At 50.4% G+C, this 16,591-nt stretch overlaps 2 protein-coding genes across 2 annotated transcripts in view; one reads left to right on the top strand and one right to left on the bottom strand.

The window, feature by feature from the left end:
* OLFML3 (olfactomedin like 3) lies at positions 20–3,182 on the top strand. Its single transcript, XM_021377344.1, has 4 exons — positions 20–294; positions 415–700; positions 991–1,977; positions 2,645–3,182. The coding sequence occupies exons 1-3, from the start codon at positions 196–198 to the stop codon at positions 1,773–1,775; spliced, it is 1,170 nt and encodes a 389-aa protein (XP_021233019.1). The 5' UTR covers positions 20–195; the 3' UTR covers positions 1,776–1,977; positions 2,645–3,182.
* SYT6 (synaptotagmin 6) overlaps positions 7,502–16,591 on the bottom strand; it is a 28,618-nt gene continuing 19,528 nt past the window's right edge. The window contains exons 4-7 of the mRNA XM_021377343.1: positions 15,497–15,617; positions 14,076–14,247; positions 13,555–13,705; positions 7,502–9,043 (exon numbers count right to left, since the gene is read on the bottom strand). Of these exons, the coding sequence (XP_021233018.1) occupies positions 8,972–9,043; positions 13,555–13,705; positions 14,076–14,247; positions 15,497–15,617 (516 nt within the window). The 3' untranslated portion in view covers positions 7,502–8,971. The remainder of the gene's footprint in view (positions 9,044–13,554; positions 13,706–14,075; positions 14,248–15,496; positions 15,618–16,591) is intronic.

Raw genomic sequence — 16,591 nt, forward strand, 5'->3', positions numbered from 1 at the left:
CGCGCTGCGCGCCGCCGGGGGGAGCCCGAGCCCGAGCGCGGCTGCGGCCCCCGGAGCCGCCGGAGTTAAAGCGCCCGGGGCCGCCCTCCCGGCTCGGCGGCCGCCTCTCCCCCCTGGTTCCATCTGGATTCAATAAGGGCTGCGCGCATTCCTGAGCGCTGAGCCGCTTCCTCGCGGCCGCACACTCCGGCGGCCATGGGGCCCTGGCGCTGCCTGCTCCTCCTGCCGCTCCTCGCCGCGGCCCAGCAGCAGCAGTTCATGGAGTACGTGGAGCGGCGCCTGGCGCTGCTGGAGGTACGGCCCGGGGCGGGGGGGGAGCGGAACGGGAGGGGGACGGGACGGGACGGGACGGAACGGGGCTGCGGGCGCGGGGTCCGCGGCACAGAGCGCTCCGTGACCCCTCGGCCGCCCCAGGAGAGGATCGCGCAGTGGCACGATCAGAGCAGCCGCTACTCCACGGAGCTGCGGGACTTCAAGAACCAGGTGCTGGGCATGCTGGAGACGGCCGAGAAGGAGCGCGAGGCGCTGCGGGCCGAGGCGGAGGGGGCGGCGGCGCGAGTGGACCGCCTGGAGCGCGAGGTGGATTACCTGGAAACGCAGAACCCCGCGCCGCCCTGCGTGGAGGTGGACGAGGTGCTGATGGAGAAGCAGGCGGCCACGGCCAAGCAGAGGAAGAACGAGAAGTACACCAAGCTGACGGGTGAGCGCCGCCGGGCTGCCCCGGCCTTCCCCCGGTGGTGCCGTGGGGTCAGCGTGCCGCCCGGGGCTCCGGCGCTGAACGCTGCCTCCCCGAGGCTGCATCCCGGGCAGAGCCCCGGGCCCGGGGCAGGGCTGGGGGAGGGTCCCCGCACGGGGGCTGCCGGGGACGGCAGCGGTGCCGACCGTGGGCAATGCAGGGAACCGCCTGGGGCTGGGTGGGACACGGGACTCACTGCGGTGACACCGGGGTGGGAGCGGTCCTGGGCTCTGACCGCTGCCCCCCTCTCGCAGACTGCGGTGACACCATCGCGAGCGTCAGAGCCATGAAGATCCTGAAGCGCTTCGGCAGCGCCGCGGGGCTCTGGACCAAGGACGCTGCGGGGAGCTCTGAGAAGATCTACGTCTTCGACGGCACCGCCAACGACACGGTGTACGTCTTCCCCCGCATGCGGGAGTTCACGCTCTTCTCGGCCACGCGCCGCGCCGCCCGCATCAAGCTGCCCTACCCCTGGGTGGGCACCGGGCACCTGGTCTACGGTGGGTACCTCTACTACATCCGCCAGCAGGGCCCCTTCCAGGTGATCAAGTTCGACCTGGCCAACAAGACGGTGGTGGACAGCTCGGTGTTCCCGGCCGAGGAGCAGATCCCCGTCTTCGGGCTCTCCCCCTTCACCTACATCGAGCTGGCGGCAGATGAGGAGGGGCTCTGGGCCATCTACGCCACCAAGGAGAACGAGAAGAACATCTGCCTGGCCAAGCTGGACCCCGACTCGCTGGACATCGAGCAGATGTGGGACACGCCGTGCCCGCGGGAGAACGCTGAGGGAGCCTTCGTGGTGTGCGGGGCCCTGCACGTGGCCTACAACACCCGCCTGCCCAGCCGCTCCCGCGTGCAATGCGTCTTCGACGTCAGTGGGACGCTGCCCCCCGAGGAGGCCTCCCTCGTGTACTTCCCCAAGCGCTACGGCTCCCATTCCAGCATGAAGTACAGCCCCCGCGAGAGGCAGGTCTACGCCTGGGACGACGGCTACCAGATCATCTACCGCATGGAGATGAAGAAGAAGCTGGAGGTCTGAGGGGCCCCTGCCTGGGGTCCCCGCAAAAGCCTGGACTGATGGAATGAGGTTTTCTACTCTGTGATGCAATGAATAAATGCTATGCAGCACGCTGCAGCCGCCTGCTTGGGGGGAGTGAGGGGCACTGGGGGCTGGAGCAGTGAGCCCCATGCTGCCCTGAGCCGCCGCCCCAAAACGCCTTTCCTGCAGGGTGCCTGGAGCTGTGAGTGCAGGGTCCGGGCTGCAGGCCGGGCAGGGCTGTGGGCAGAGGTTGGGCTGGAGTCGGGCAGCTCCTGCTGCAGTGAGAGCATCTCTGGGCCTGGCTGGGGCCTGCCATGAACAAAGCTGCAAGCGAACAGCACAATCCCTTAATCCAAAAGGACAACTGGAGATTCTGCTCACATGCTGGCGAGGCCTCCAGGCAGCAGGCCCCAGATGTTCCTCATTTTCTCAGTTCACGTCTAACAAAGCACAGTTGTCTTCCCTTTGCAGTCACAGCGTTGGCAGAGACCCTTTCTGTAAGGCCCCGTTCCCTGAGCCCCATCCCTACCTCAGGGCGATGCATTCTGCATGGCAGTGCCTGAGTCCCAGGGGGTGGGGGCAGCTGGGGGCCGTGGCCAACACATGCTGGGGGGGGGACAGCCCCAGGAGGGCCCTGGGCATGGGGATGGGACCTCGGCAGCTCCAGCTGGAAGCAGCACGATAGCAGCTCCCCATGCACTGCCGCATGCACCTCACCCCTGGGGGATGGAGGGTTGGGCCAGAGATGACACCAGGCCTCCAAGACCACACCATGGTTCATTCCCGTTGCAGTTCCTCCAAATGCCTGGGGATGTAGAGGTTGAATACAGGGTATCTGTGTGTCATGGAGCATGCTTTGTCCATGACAGAAATCAACTCTGGAGACAAGTGCTTTTGTGAAACTTGGAGCTGCTCTGGCCATCGAGGATCACTCTTGCTGTGGGGCTGCAGCTGGAGGTGGGCCTGGCCCTGAGGTCCCCCTGCAGCCTGCGGGATGCTGCGCTGCCACTCAGAGCTGACCCATAGCTACCCTGAGCTCTTCTGTATTGTAATTAAATATCTTCTGGTTCCTTAAGAAAAATGTTTAAATACACGCTTTGAAGGACTGTAATTGGATGGTGCAGAAAGTTCAATGCAGTGCAAGTCAAGCGGAGAAATTATCCAAGTGTGAAGAGCTATGTGCGCTGTCAAGTTAATTTATAGCCCTTTTCACAATCAATAACTACAGTAACAGATGCAATTTTCAGAAGTTGTACAGTTGTAAATAATGACGGTGGGGGTGGTGCTGATGGGATGATGGTTGGACTGGGTGATCCTGGAGGTCTTCTCCAACCTAAATGATTCTGTGGTTCTATCCTAGTGATTTCTCTAGCTTGAATTAAAGCTGATGGAGCAGCAATGGTTCTACATCAGAAAACCGTGTGACTTGGAACAGCAGTCCTGCACGGCCCATCTGGGAGAATGGGACTTTCTGCTTTGGTGGCTGTGGTTGCACACTCCACACTGCAGCGCTCACCAGGGCTCACCCAGTGCATGCGTGTTGAGATGGGTTTGTACAAACACTTTAGGAATGAGAGGCAAAATGAAAAACCGACTGCAGTGTCTGAGTGGCTTACAAAATGCAGCGCTTACCTGGCACTCCACATCTCCAAAGTGCTTTGAGGAGCATCAACAAATTAATCCTCAGAATAACCCCTGCTGCAGAACAGCATTGTCTGCGTGTGCTGATGCTCAGACAGAAATCGCACCCAATCCGTATGAGGGTCCCTCTGCTCGTGGCACCCAGAGCCCTCAGCTCTGCGAGCGCAGTGCTGGGCAGCAGCATTACCCTGCTGTGGTGGGGGGTGTGAGATTCACTGCTGTGCCCTCACATCCCAGCTCTCCTCGAGTCTGCAGCGCATCGAGCCTTAATTGCCAAATATTTTATCTCTTTAAAGAAGGCTCTTTGTAAGTAATAATCCCTTTCATCTCTCTCCTCTCAAAAAATACTTCCCTTTGGAAGGCAATCTGATAAAGTAAATTGAGAAGTTAAAGTGCGGATGGAGAAAGCAAGATCTCCCATGGCTAATTCCTTTCTTTGTCTCATTCTCGAGCCTTTTCCGTCTCATCCTCAGCCTTTTTTCTTGCTCTTTTCCAGCTCATGAGAGCTTTTGATGGAGTGAGATGATTCTGCAATAGGAAACTAAAATTAAAAGTGGGCAACTCGGAGGAGCGTGTTACAAAGATGCCATTGTACTGCAGCAAGAAGGGAAACAACCTCCATGTCTGACGCTCTCCTAATGGTTGCCTGGCACACGTAACCACAGCTCTTGGTGTTTCTGCCCATGCAACATCTGCCAGGGGCTGACCCACACATGGAGGGGGGGGATGCTGCAGTTGGGGGAGTCTGTGGGAGCGTGGGAGGGAAGCAAAGTGGCAGCAGCTGCTTGTCACAGTGTGGAATACGCAAAACTGGGATTGAAAATAAAATCTTTGGATTCAGAGCTCACAGCCTGGGAAGCTGTGTTTGCAGCACACCTTTCCAATCTTTCCGGGACAGTTTCAGGCACTAACAGAGCTTGCTGTTATTTCAGTACCTTGATCACCCCGCGTACATCGCTCCTGGCCATGCTGTCAGATTTGGGGCTGCTCAGGAGGCTGAGGGAGGCCCGCAGGCAGTCACCCATCCCAAGGGCTTTGTGCATCCTCAGCTGCAGGGAATACGTATTAATGGCATCGTCAGCTCTGTTCTGCTGCTGGGAGCTCTCACCTTGGGCCAAGGAAACCAGATGGGCCACGGTGCTCAGGACTGGCCCAGACCAAAGGCAGCACGGTGTGGGCATCGCAGCTTTTATCCTACCCAGGGCCGAGGGCACTGCTTGGGCACAGGGGAAGGGCCTGTCAGGTTTTAACTCCGAGGCACCCTACAGCCAAATGAGCCCCAAACCAAACTCAGCCCCTGGCTGTGTTGTGCCCATGGGGTGGTCATGGCCCACAGACCCGATGGGGACAAATCTGATGCCCCCCCCCAGCAGCATGCGGCCTACTGCTGCCGAATGCTTTGCTCTGGGGATTGCCTTGGTTTGTGCTTATCATTCCCTCATGCCAAATTCCACCTCTCAGAAAGAAGCCTGGTTTTTAACTTCTGTGGTTTTATGACAGAAAATAATGAACATGGGCCCTGCAGTGCCAGGTGGGCTCAGAGACCCCCGCTCCAAACCCGGGCTCCCACTGAGATCTCTGCAGTTATTGCTGATGCTGTGGCCGCCCTCATCTCGGCTTCGGGGCAGACAGTTTCCATGGTGACAGAATATGCTGTAGGATTTGCATCGAGCCATTCATGCCACGGTGCTTTATTGGCTTTAATGAACTGCCATCCTCGCAGCAGCCGACACGGGGTCTTTGAAATGTATGTGCTGCAAATTCCTTACTTTTAATTACAGCTGTCGGGAGAACATCATATACACAATTGTATTTGCATGACTGTATTAAAAAATATGTAAAATAGGAAAAAACTGAAAGCAAAGCATTTCTTGAACCTGCAGTAACATTGCCCCTGGCTGCAGCGGTGCCGGTGACCAAGCAAAGCCACCGGGGGTGCCCCTGGCACTTGGGCACAATCCCATTTCTCTAAGCGTGTGCATCCACAGAGAACCAAAACCCCTTCTCCCAGGCTCACCTGCAGCACTGGTCTCTCCATTATCTTCTTCTGAAAAAATGAAGGATTGATTTTTTTTATTTTCTTTTTCCCCCGTGGAGACACGAAGAAGATAAACACCAGCACAAAAGGAAAAACCGTGACCCTGTGCCCTGGGTCCTGGGTCCCCGCCAGCCCTGAGGGACGTTCCCCCTGTGTGCCCCAGCTGTGCAAACAGAGATCAGAGGCTGAAGATGCTGTGTTTGCATCTGGGAATGATGATTTCATAGTAACAACAGAGCTGCTGGGCCCCAGAGGTCATTCTTGCATGATGCATTGTGACCATCAGGTACTGTATGCAGCTCTAATACCAGAAAAAATGATCAATGCCTCATCAGGAAGCCCCCCGGCAAAATGAGAAGCCTGGGGCTGAGAGGAGAGAGATGAGTAAGATGGCAAGCAACAAAAGTAGAAAAAAAGAAGAAAGGAAAAAGTGAGGTAAGGATCTCAGGGAAAGGGCCATGCTTCTCTCAAACAAGCTGTAATCGCTGATGGGCTGCAGAGAGTTCCTCAGCCCCACGTCTGTACCCTTGCCATGAGCAGTCCAACACATCCATGGGGTTTGTGTCACCCTGTGTCCCCACCATTGAAGCAGCACTAATTACGTGTCAGACCTTGCTGCAGCGCCTCTTAAATTTCCTGCAAGCCTGTCATTGTTCTGTGAAATTGGAGACCATGAGACGAAAACTAAAACAAAGAGCATTTAAGGAACATCTGGGAGTGCTATTTTGTGCTTACTTTGTTTGCATTACTCAAAATAAAGCTTTTCCCTTGTGGCTGCTTTGCAGACGTTGCACAGTGACCAGTGCTGCCATCCCCAGCCCGCACCCCTGCCCACTGCCACCACCTGTGGGTGGTCACCCCTTCCACGGTGGCACTTCCCCAGTGTGCAGTGGTCCTCCACATTTTGCTCCATAAGAACATCAACTTTGCAATGGGTTATCGTCATATAATTAAGAGATGCTCTGAAAAGGAGAAGGAGCAATAAAGACGTCTTTAATTCTGGGACGTCGCTTGTGCCAGCTTCAGCTGTTCTCAGAGTTATAATCCTCCTGTAGATGAAAGGGAAATATCTGCACTTGCACAGTGTGTCTACTTTCCATTGGTGTGACCAATCTTCCTGAAGCGGTGACGCGCACACAATGCTTTGATTATCCCCTCCCCAGGGACAAGGCCAAATCTCAGCATTGAAAGCCTAAATGCAGGGCTCTGAGCCACCGGAGCGCGGGCGTTCTCACTGGCGTGACATCCCGTTTTCCAGCAATGCGAGTGACAGTCAGAACTGAGTAGAAATTGATTATCTGCGTGAAGCGAAGATTAAAAATAGAAGCTCTGTGTCAAACCCCACGTATGTTTTGACTAAATCCAAGATAACAAGAAGAATGCATGAAAGACGGAGATTATACAGAGAGCACGGAGAACCAAGAAGCTGGGATTAAAGACGGAAAAAAATGTGCGTGGGTTGGTGCAATTAATGAGTGCCAAGTGCTGTCCTGGCACCCAGCTGGGATCACTGCAGCTCGCTCAGGGCACAGCTGCTGCTCTGCACTCTTGGTATGGTGGCCTTGGTCTGCAGACACGCAAGAGGCCACCTCCCATTGGTGATGCTGAGCACCTGAAGGCTCCATCCAACCCAGACCAGGGCTCGGGGCTGGCAGTCAGCCTTCAAACTGTCTCCGTATCCAGTTAATTGGGATGGTTAGAACTCTTTAAGGGTGAGATGCACCTGCGCACCTCCGTGGTGTGCCTTGGTAGAAGGCCTCAGTACTTTATGCTGGAAAACGACTGCAGTTTGACCACCTTTTGTTTAAATGGACTCTAAGCGCTTGAAATTGTGAGGGTTGTTATTTCTTCGGTGACTGTTGCTCATCAAAGGGTGTGCACAGATCGTCTCAGGACAAGAGAGAACTGTGGCACTTGGAGATGCGTGGGCTGCACTCGCACAGACCTGGGGTCTGCTATTACCGCCTCATTAACATCAGCTGTGATTGCTGCAGCCAGCTGCAACCACAGAGCACGCTTCTGCTGCCTTCATGAGATCAGTCAAGAGTTACAAATGAAATAATTTTATTGAGCTTCAGCTTCTATAGCATGTCGCACATAAAGAGAATTAAGACACAAGGTGCGATGAGAAAGTACATATTTGTCCATCACTTGAACAAAGGATTTGTGTTACCCAGAAAAACGGCGCAAACGAAATCCTTCTCTGTGCTCACAGGAGCTGTGATGCTCAGCGAAGGCTGATGCTGTGACATTTAGGAAAATGCAAACTGAAGCGGACCTGATGGATGCAGCTACCGCTAACCTGACGTGAGGGGAAACGCTGCCTTTCTAGCAGGTTTTGTTTTAACTCAAAACCGAAATATTTTAATTGACTTGATTTAATTATGGTGGAACAAACAGCACTAATGTATTTAGCAACTCAGAGAAAAATCCAAGATGTGAAAGCGTCCAGAGCCTGCAGCTGTCTGATAAAGATTAGCTAAACGAGCTGCTCTTGCAGAGCAGGTACTCGCCGTGCTCATTGTTGGCCTCTGCAGCCCTGGAATCAGGAAAGTTTCATTTTTCAAAACTTAACCTTCCTCCAGGGTTTGGGCATCAAAACTTAATTCATCGGGGAAGCGCTGATTGTTCAGGAGAACTATGTGGCAGTTTTCTAGCAGCAGCTGTGTTTCTGTGTTTCCCTTTTGTTCACCTTCTATTACTAGGACAAAGTAAGAAAGAAGGATCCAGAGTTCACATGAGGATCTCCCCTCTTTCTGTAGCATTGTTTCCCCTTCACGTCCAAGCCCTGCTCATGGCAACATGGTTCTCTCCGCTCCAGGTAACGTGGTGATGTTTGGAGGAATGAGCAGCAGCTACAAAGGGCATCTTAAGAAAGTGTTCATGCAAATAGCTCTAGGGAGGCTTCAGATACAGAAAAGCAGGTTTTCCCCCTGAGGAATCAACTGTTTTTTTCTTTTTTTTTTTTTTCCTAAATATATGACAAAAGGAATTTGAGATATACACTGCACACACTTCTAACGGCTCATGAACACCTCTACACGAACAGAAAACCTGTACACACGTTGCTGAGTTTGGGCTGGCCACTGCAGCAGCAAGCTGCTCGCAGACCAGGAGAAGCCTTCCCACGCCTCCCAGCTCTGTCCCAAGCAAACCCAGCCTGCAGCACAGCGGGGCCAGGCGGCTACGTGTGCTGTCTGTAGGAACTCAAAACACCTTTGCACTTTTCCAGCCTTCATACACATTACAGACTATTTAACAGACCAAACTTCCAGCTCACACCGCAGTCCGCCTTCTTCCTCTGGAAACGGGTCCATACAGTAAAGCCACAAAAGGAACACATCACTGTGGGAGACCTATTAGACAAAGACATGTTGACTACAGAACGGGTTTCTGCCTTTACTTACACGGGAACATCGAGGCTGGGAAGTCTGGCTGCTGCCCCACCACTCAGCAACGCACTACTGAGGCTGCAGGCCAGGTGCAAGGTAACTTGGCCGAGTCCCATCTCTGCGGATCACGGCGTGGGTGGTGGTTTGGGAGAGGGACAGGAGCTCTGGCTGTCAAAGCTCGCTGCTCGGCCTTGCCACTGCGGGAGGAAAAAGAAGGGAAGCCTAAGCAGATGGGAGAACACTTCACTCCTTTCTAAATCAGTTCACAGTTGTGAGGTCTGCTACCCACTCATCGAAAAGAAAAATAAATAGCATCTGCTCCACAGACAAATTTTGTTCTCTGCTTACTTTGCATCGCTTCCTGCTTTAGTGCTGTTGTTTTGGTGGTTTTGTGTTTGTTTGTTTTTAAGAAATACTAAATAATTGCAAAAATACTTCAACCTTTCTGGTCTGGTAGAATTATATTTGCAGTGCCAGAGATGTTTCTCAAAGCGAAAATCGGATCACAGCGAATTGATGGAATAAACATTTTTTTTTTTTGCCATAATTATGGGATCATAAATTATTAGTCATCTGCCTTGGGGGCTATTATAATAATTCAAAGCCATTACTACTCAAGCTTTTGAGTACTTGCCCATCTCACTATCCTGCTTTATTAAATTCAAATGACAAATGATAGACGTCTTCCAAAGACAACAGGAGGCGTAATAGTTCCACTGCTCCTTTCTCCCCCAGATCAATTCCCTCCTCTCCTACTTAAGCAAAAACTCTTTGCTAAACAATATTAATGCTCTAGCATGTATGAACTTCACTTCTGTGGATGAAAGCTCATTAGGCAAATTGCAGCAAACCAGTTCAAGGAGAGCTAGTCATGGAGAAAAGAAACCACAGCAACGCGTCTTCTGCTGAGTCCTGAGCACATGCATCACCGTGCCACGGAAAGAGCATCCACACTGCTCCAAGGAATATCAAATCCTCCTCAGCAGTGTGCAAAGTAGAGTTTTTCATAATTATGATAAATCTGGGGAACTTGTTCCTCTGGCAACATGTGCTTCTTGTAAAGGGAAACATTCCATGCTGAGGATTACATTCTGTAGAATGTAAGCAGGACTGCAGATGGGGCTCTGCTGCTCCTGGGGCACAGCCTCTACTTGGCCCCAACCTCCAGGGGTTCATTCCCCCAAGGAGGGAACAATCGAGAGCATGACTGCAGCCAACACATCTCAGGGAGCCCAACACACATACAGGCAGATGCATTACAGCCCAGCTGCAAAAACATGGGCAGCTGCGTCCCTCCACCAGCACTTCTCAGGGGGAACCTCAGTGCCAGTCTGGGCATGTTTCCCACCATGAGAGCTGCCAGTAAACCAGGAGAGAAGCAGAAATACAATAGGAGTAGGCTTCTGGTAGAGTCCTCAGCATGCCCCTCACACTGCTCTGCCTGCATTTACAGTGACAATGCTGCTCCAAAAAGGTGAAGGAAACATCAGAAAGTGAGCAGTGTGCTATGAGGAACCTGAAGATACTTTTCCCTCATTTAATTAGGAGAAGCGAACCATCCATTCTGTAATTAATAGTAAGAAGCTAGGAACAGTTCACTGAAAGTCAAACATGCCCAGGAGCCCGGACGGGGCCAGTTTTGCATATCTTTAAAGATAAATGGTTGTTCTTCATTATGGGCAGGACTTGGCTCTCAGCAAACTTGTCGGTTTTTATCTGGAGAAGCACTTTAAACAAATAAAGGCTCCCACGCCGCATGTCAGAGGTGCTTGGCAACATCAAAGACCTGCTTTGCATCGCCCCACTGCTGCCACTCTATGATATCAGACAGCGTTTGTCTTTCATATACAACAAAGAAATTTCCAGTTTTCAGATGTCCCCTTCAAAGTCTGGAAAAATACACTGTAATTCTCTGTTCCTTTCTGTAAACACATCACTTAACCCGCAAGACCGATGTACCACGAACTGCATGAGGAGAGCAGTGCGGGGTGACTGACGGCCACGGATGATGGGCCCAGGTTTGTGTGCTGATAGAGCAAGAGGATCCCCAGCTCTGCTCCCCAGTTGCCTTCTAAAAGCCTCTGTGAGGAGGGTACAATTTAGAAGCCTGTAGTTAATGATTCGTTTGCTCATGTTCTCTTCTTAATGATGATGGTCATTAAAGAAGCGCTGTCGTTAAAGTTTGTTACTCAGCGTTGGTAAATATCAAACAACCAAAGACATGAAATGTGACAAAAGAAAGCTTCCCTAAAGACTCCAGCCGTGGAGGAGGAGCAAAACTGGCTCACACAGTGGAGAGCCAGGTAAGGCCTGTGCCCAGAACAGAGGTTTTGGGGTATGTTAGCACAGCTCAGAGGCCACGGGAAGAGGACGGAGCAAACGGAGCAGGCCATGAGGATCAACCTGAGAGCAGAGGCCGCATCCTGGCAGCAGACGCTCAGAGATGAAGATGGCAACTGCTCTGGATCCCGGCACAGCACAGACATGAAGGTGAAGAAGGGAATGAGGGGCAGCAGCAGCTCCTCCCCCAGTATCAGTGTTCCAGAGCAGACAGAGCCCTGGGCCCGGGCCCCAGTGGGCAGCCACCAGCACTGACTCCAGTACGGCCACTGGTGCGCATCCTGGGAGGCTTCTGCATGCTGGGGAACCTGAAGATGCTTGACTCAGGATACGGCACCAAATTTTCTTTTAAAAAGATGCACAAACAGATAAAGAAAATGTGATTACTTGTAAGCAAGAAATGGCATTTCACTAATAACTTCTGTCCAGGATCTTGTGTCTTTTTCTGCTTTTTGTTTATTTGTTTGTGTATGTTTTGGTTGGTTTTTATCTGCAGTAGAGCTGCCAGCAGCAGAGCTAGAGCTGAAAAGGGCAAATAAATACCATTTGCTTGCTGGCTCTGTGCACTGGCTTGTGGCAGAAATACCAGAACAGATGATCAGAGTGGTTTTTTGTGGGTTTTTTTTCCTTTCTTTCTTTTTTTTTTTTTTTAATGGAGCACTCCTGACCTGTGCACTGAGGGGTGAAATGACTCACCTCTTTTTTTTTTCTGTTTCTGAAATCTTGGGGCTCAGCAGTGACCTTCGAAGTATATTTTAAATGGTGACTCATCCTATAAGCCTTCCTCTGTTTCTTTAAATTTCGTCATAATAATGATGTCCCTTTCTTTCCATTTATTCTCAAAAAAATTTACAGGAGTCTTTCTTTCCGACTCCAACCTGGACTTGAAAAACAGCCTCATAGAGCCGTGTAAATGACAAACTGCAGTAGGATCTCCTGCCCCTGGGTTGGACTTGGCAGCTGGTGTCACATCGAGAGGTGCCACTGATGATACGCAGCTCACTGATCCAATGATAGCTCACTAAGCACTTCTGCTAAAACACAGCGGTCGCTGATCCCCAGCAGTGTGAGGTAGCATATGCTGCTGCCCAAACAGCTCTGACTCATGTGAAAGATGCTAGTGTTCGGCATGAAAAGCCTAATGAGAGCCTGGCACTGCTCACCACCCAAAGGAAATGTTACTGTTGCACATCAGCTCCACATCACTTCAATTCTGTTTTGATTTACACCAGTTCTACACAAGTGACATTTCGTCATGGCTCCTTATTTATTGTGGTGTGGTATGAGATTAGAAAGGGTCGCATATGGACTGCCGGAGCTCCATAATCTGACACTCTCTGGTCTCACCTTGCATGGAGACTGCTCATGAGTGCTTGGAGAGGGAAAGAAACCCGCAAATGAAGCAGACCTGCCTCTGGGATGGGCACGTCCCACTGTCAGAAACCAGCCTGATGAGAATGAGCCGAGATGGAGTGCACTGAGCACAAACTATGTTCATGTTAGAGAAAAGAGCAGGCTTCTAACAGAAATAGGGTTTGCTGCATCCTAATTCAGACCACTGTGGGGGACCACCAGGACTCATATCTGACTTCCAGCAGAGCTCAGAATCTGAACTTCAAAGAGAAAATAAGGCGCTCTTTGTTATGAACAGTCTGTGGCCTCGAGGGGAAAAGCCTCCTTAACCCCAGATACAGAATTAACTGCATTTATTTTACTACTGCCAGCTACAAACAGTGGCTTTATTTTCACAGAGTGCCATTCTCCAAACCTCTCTCCTCTAGAATTTATTACCTAAATCAGACAAAAAGCAAACAGTTCCATAGAAGTGTGACAAAAAGGAGCTCAAGGAGGAAGAAAATGCCAGAGATGGTCAAAATGGCACTCAGGCATTTCAGCCCTATTTCACCATCTGGGGCTATATCAAGCGAAACTCTTTCTCTGCAGATGCTTAGAGCAATTACATTTGTTCTATTTATTCTCCCTCAAAGGCTTGGAGATGAGTCAACAGAAAAATCTTCTAGGATGAAAAAACTGAAACTTGAATTATGCGATATCCCTGGACAATTTGTTCTGCAATCAGAACGGCATTCTCTTTCCTTACTGCTCTGGCTTCAATTAAAAAAAAACCAAAAACACAGTAATACAGTACCAGTCACATCTGTAAATACAGCTCCTTTCCTTTCTGCTTGCAAGCTCAAGGAGCTATATCAGGACTACACCAAGATGTTCGGTTTCTAGAGTTCATTTCTGAGAATGTTCCCTCAGCTCTTGCCAGAAATCCCCAAGTGAGAGCTGCGCCTCTCTGAAAGCCTTGACCCAGCTCCATCATGCAGTACATGGATTCAGAGGAAAAAATAACTCCACGCACCTCTTTGAAAGACTTCTTCACCTCCACTAATGGATGCCAGTGCGCGATGGGCTTGCGTGGGTACGCCAGCATCTCGTTCCAGTGGTCTCTACCCAGTCCTTCCGCATTGACCCCCACACGGCAAACTCCAATTATCTCATTATGACCCACTCTGAAAAACAATAGAAAAGCAACACGGTTATCTCTTGCCCAAAATGCCTGCACACAGTCAAACTCAGACGTGGCTCCATGATACCAGAATGCCACGAGGCATGGTGCCAAGTGAACGTGGGATCTGCTGCTGTTCCTGTCCACAGGAACACAAAGCAAAGGACCAGTTCTACCATACTTGGTATACTAGCAGGTAATTATCCATAACCATGAATATAAACGACACTTTATAATAGATCACTAGAGACAGATTGATGCCACGCAACAGTGCAATCAAGGCTGTGATAGTAAGGAAATGACTACTGAGCGGAACATCTGTGCCCAATGGGATTTTCTCCTCTCCTCTCCTCTCTCCAGAGCCATCCACCTACCGATCATAATCCATGACAGAGATGAGCAGGCTGACTTGATCCATGTTCTCTGGGGGAATGTCAAAGATTATTGCTTCATTATAAGTAGGATTAAGTGTGTTTTTCTTTATGGTGGTTTTCTTCTTTTTCAGTCTTCGACCATCGCATAGCAAAGACACTTTGACATATGGATCTGAGAGGAGGAGAGAGGAAAAGGCCTTCTGTTTATGGAGGTTTCTTTTGTTACCTTCACCATTCAGAAACAGCATTTCCAAAGCATGAATGTGAGTTAGCATGAGCCCAAGACACTCCTCAAATGTATTTTTAGAAAAAAGGATGTCTTTGTAACAGTGGGATCTACAATTCCTCGTACTGCTGTGAATGCTGAACCCCCAGTGTATGGGGGTGCTGGACCAGGTGTTATTTAAAGGCCTCCTCCAACCCAAATCATTCTACTATTCTGTGAGGTTTGGGCACTGGAGGAGGAAAAAATCAGCTGTTTCCATCAGTGATAAGGGCTCACAAGGGTAAGAAGGCCCTCGTCTCAATCCTAGAGCCAATATTAATCAGCTGACGGCGCCAGGCACTGGGCTCTCAGGCATTAATTGCATGACTATGGAGAGCAAATTCATTGCTTTCTCTGAAGCAAATCCAAAATTTGAAAAAAAAAAAATAGCCTAGGAGAGCAAAAGGTGATGCAGAATTCTGAAGTCCAAAACTAGCAGAGGGGGTGATTTCTCAGGCACCTTTTTCTGCGCTGCTGCCAAATCTATCCAGCTGCTTCCATTCTGTTGCACAGTTACAGTGAGCAAAGGAATCTTAAAACCCATTTTTCCCAATACTAGAGACCAGCAGAGAAAGAAAAGATATTAGAGCAGCTCTATCTTGCTTGTTTCCTGTTGGCTGATCGTGGCAGAATGCGCTTCAGTTACAGATGGCTCCTGTTTCTGATTTTGGCTGCTCGGGCAATTTCAATGCATTCTGAAGTAGCAGTAAACCTGCAGCATTTACAGAAACACTGAGCTGGCTTCACCTGAAGTCTCAGTTCCTAGACGATTCCAATCAGCCAAGCCCTAACTAAGCAGAAATGTTTTCATCAGAGATCTTTTACGGTACTGCTTCTGTATTTTACACAAGTTGTTGATGAAATTCAAATGCTGTGATATTGATCTTTGGAACAGGAGCTGCTTTTGGTGTTGAACTCCAGCCCACAGGCAGTCTCCTTGAACAGCGTATTTGGGCACAGCATCAACCTCCCTGGACTCATGCCCTTGGGAACGCATCTCATATAATTTTGCACAGACTTGAAGCACACAGAAAGGTTTGTTGGGCATTCCAGCGATGGTAGACAGCATCGGGAGGCACATCCCCACTGAGATATCTCACAGGAGGAGGAGGAAGTGAGGCTGCAGCACACGGTGCCCTCAGCCACCAGCACCCACCTGAGTAACCGGTGATGTCCATCGCTTTGAGATTCCTGCATTTAATGACTGTTAGGGTGAGGCGACCTGCAGTTGGCAAATAACAAAGGGAAAACATGATCTCTCCCAGGTCCACGCTTTCCTTCAATAAAAACAGAGAACACATTATATTGGAAATGTGCAAGATTCAGCCTGGCTGCTCCCACCTTCCAACACTGTGCTTTGTGCAGGGTTCACGCAGCACTCGCACCAAAGCAGGCTTTTCCCTATGCTGTCATTTTGCAGTGAGCAAGTTTTTACAATACGACGGTGCCACAGCGTTTAGTTTTCTGTGCATCCCAATGCTGTTTGGCTAAAAATTGTTTGAGGAATAGGAAAATATGTGTGCCCAAATGTTGCAACTTCATATCATAGCTAAGGATTTCTCAGAGGAGCGTACGCTTCCCATTACTACGTTACAGCGAGCGCACTCTTTTTCTTCTCCACTGCTTACACAAAAGTGAAGTGATATCCAACACTAAATGAAGGCCATTAAGGAAATTACATTAGAATCAAGTGTGGCTTGAATGTACAGAATATATCTTGTCGTGCCAAGTGTGCGGCACTAACACCTGCTTCCTTACACGGAGGGCTGCAAAACGAAGAGGGACATTGCAGAGTAAGTGCATGGAAACGTGAGACCTGGCCATGCAGCAGTGCTGCAGTCCTCTGCTGTGTGCAGTGTAACAAATGCAACGAGGGCCTTCCTAGCAGCTTTCCTCTGAAGCAGAGCATGAATTTGTGGGCAGCTGCATACCAGAGAGCCACTGCTTCAATTTGGAAAAGAATCACCAGACCTCACTGAGCTGCAACTTTTTGGGTTTTGACACGCTTACTGTAGTTTGGACCACCATCAGCTGAGACATGCCTTCACAGAGCTAACAAACGCAGCGTCAGCGTGTGTATGTCTGTATATAAATAGTGCATTAACCAGCAGATGGCACTCAGAAACATTTAGCACTTCTGGATTACACAGATCAATACAATTTGCTGTTTCGGTGCTCTGTAAAGCACCTTTCACACACAGCTCCTCGCACCTCCTGTACGTGCAGCCTTCTCTTTTACACCTCTCGAAGC

Source organism: Numida meleagris, chromosome 25, assembly GCF_002078875.1.
Source record: "Numida meleagris isolate 19003 breed g44 Domestic line chromosome 25, NumMel1.0, whole genome shotgun sequence".
NCBI lineage: Eukaryota > Metazoa > Chordata > Aves > Galliformes > Numididae > Numida > Numida meleagris.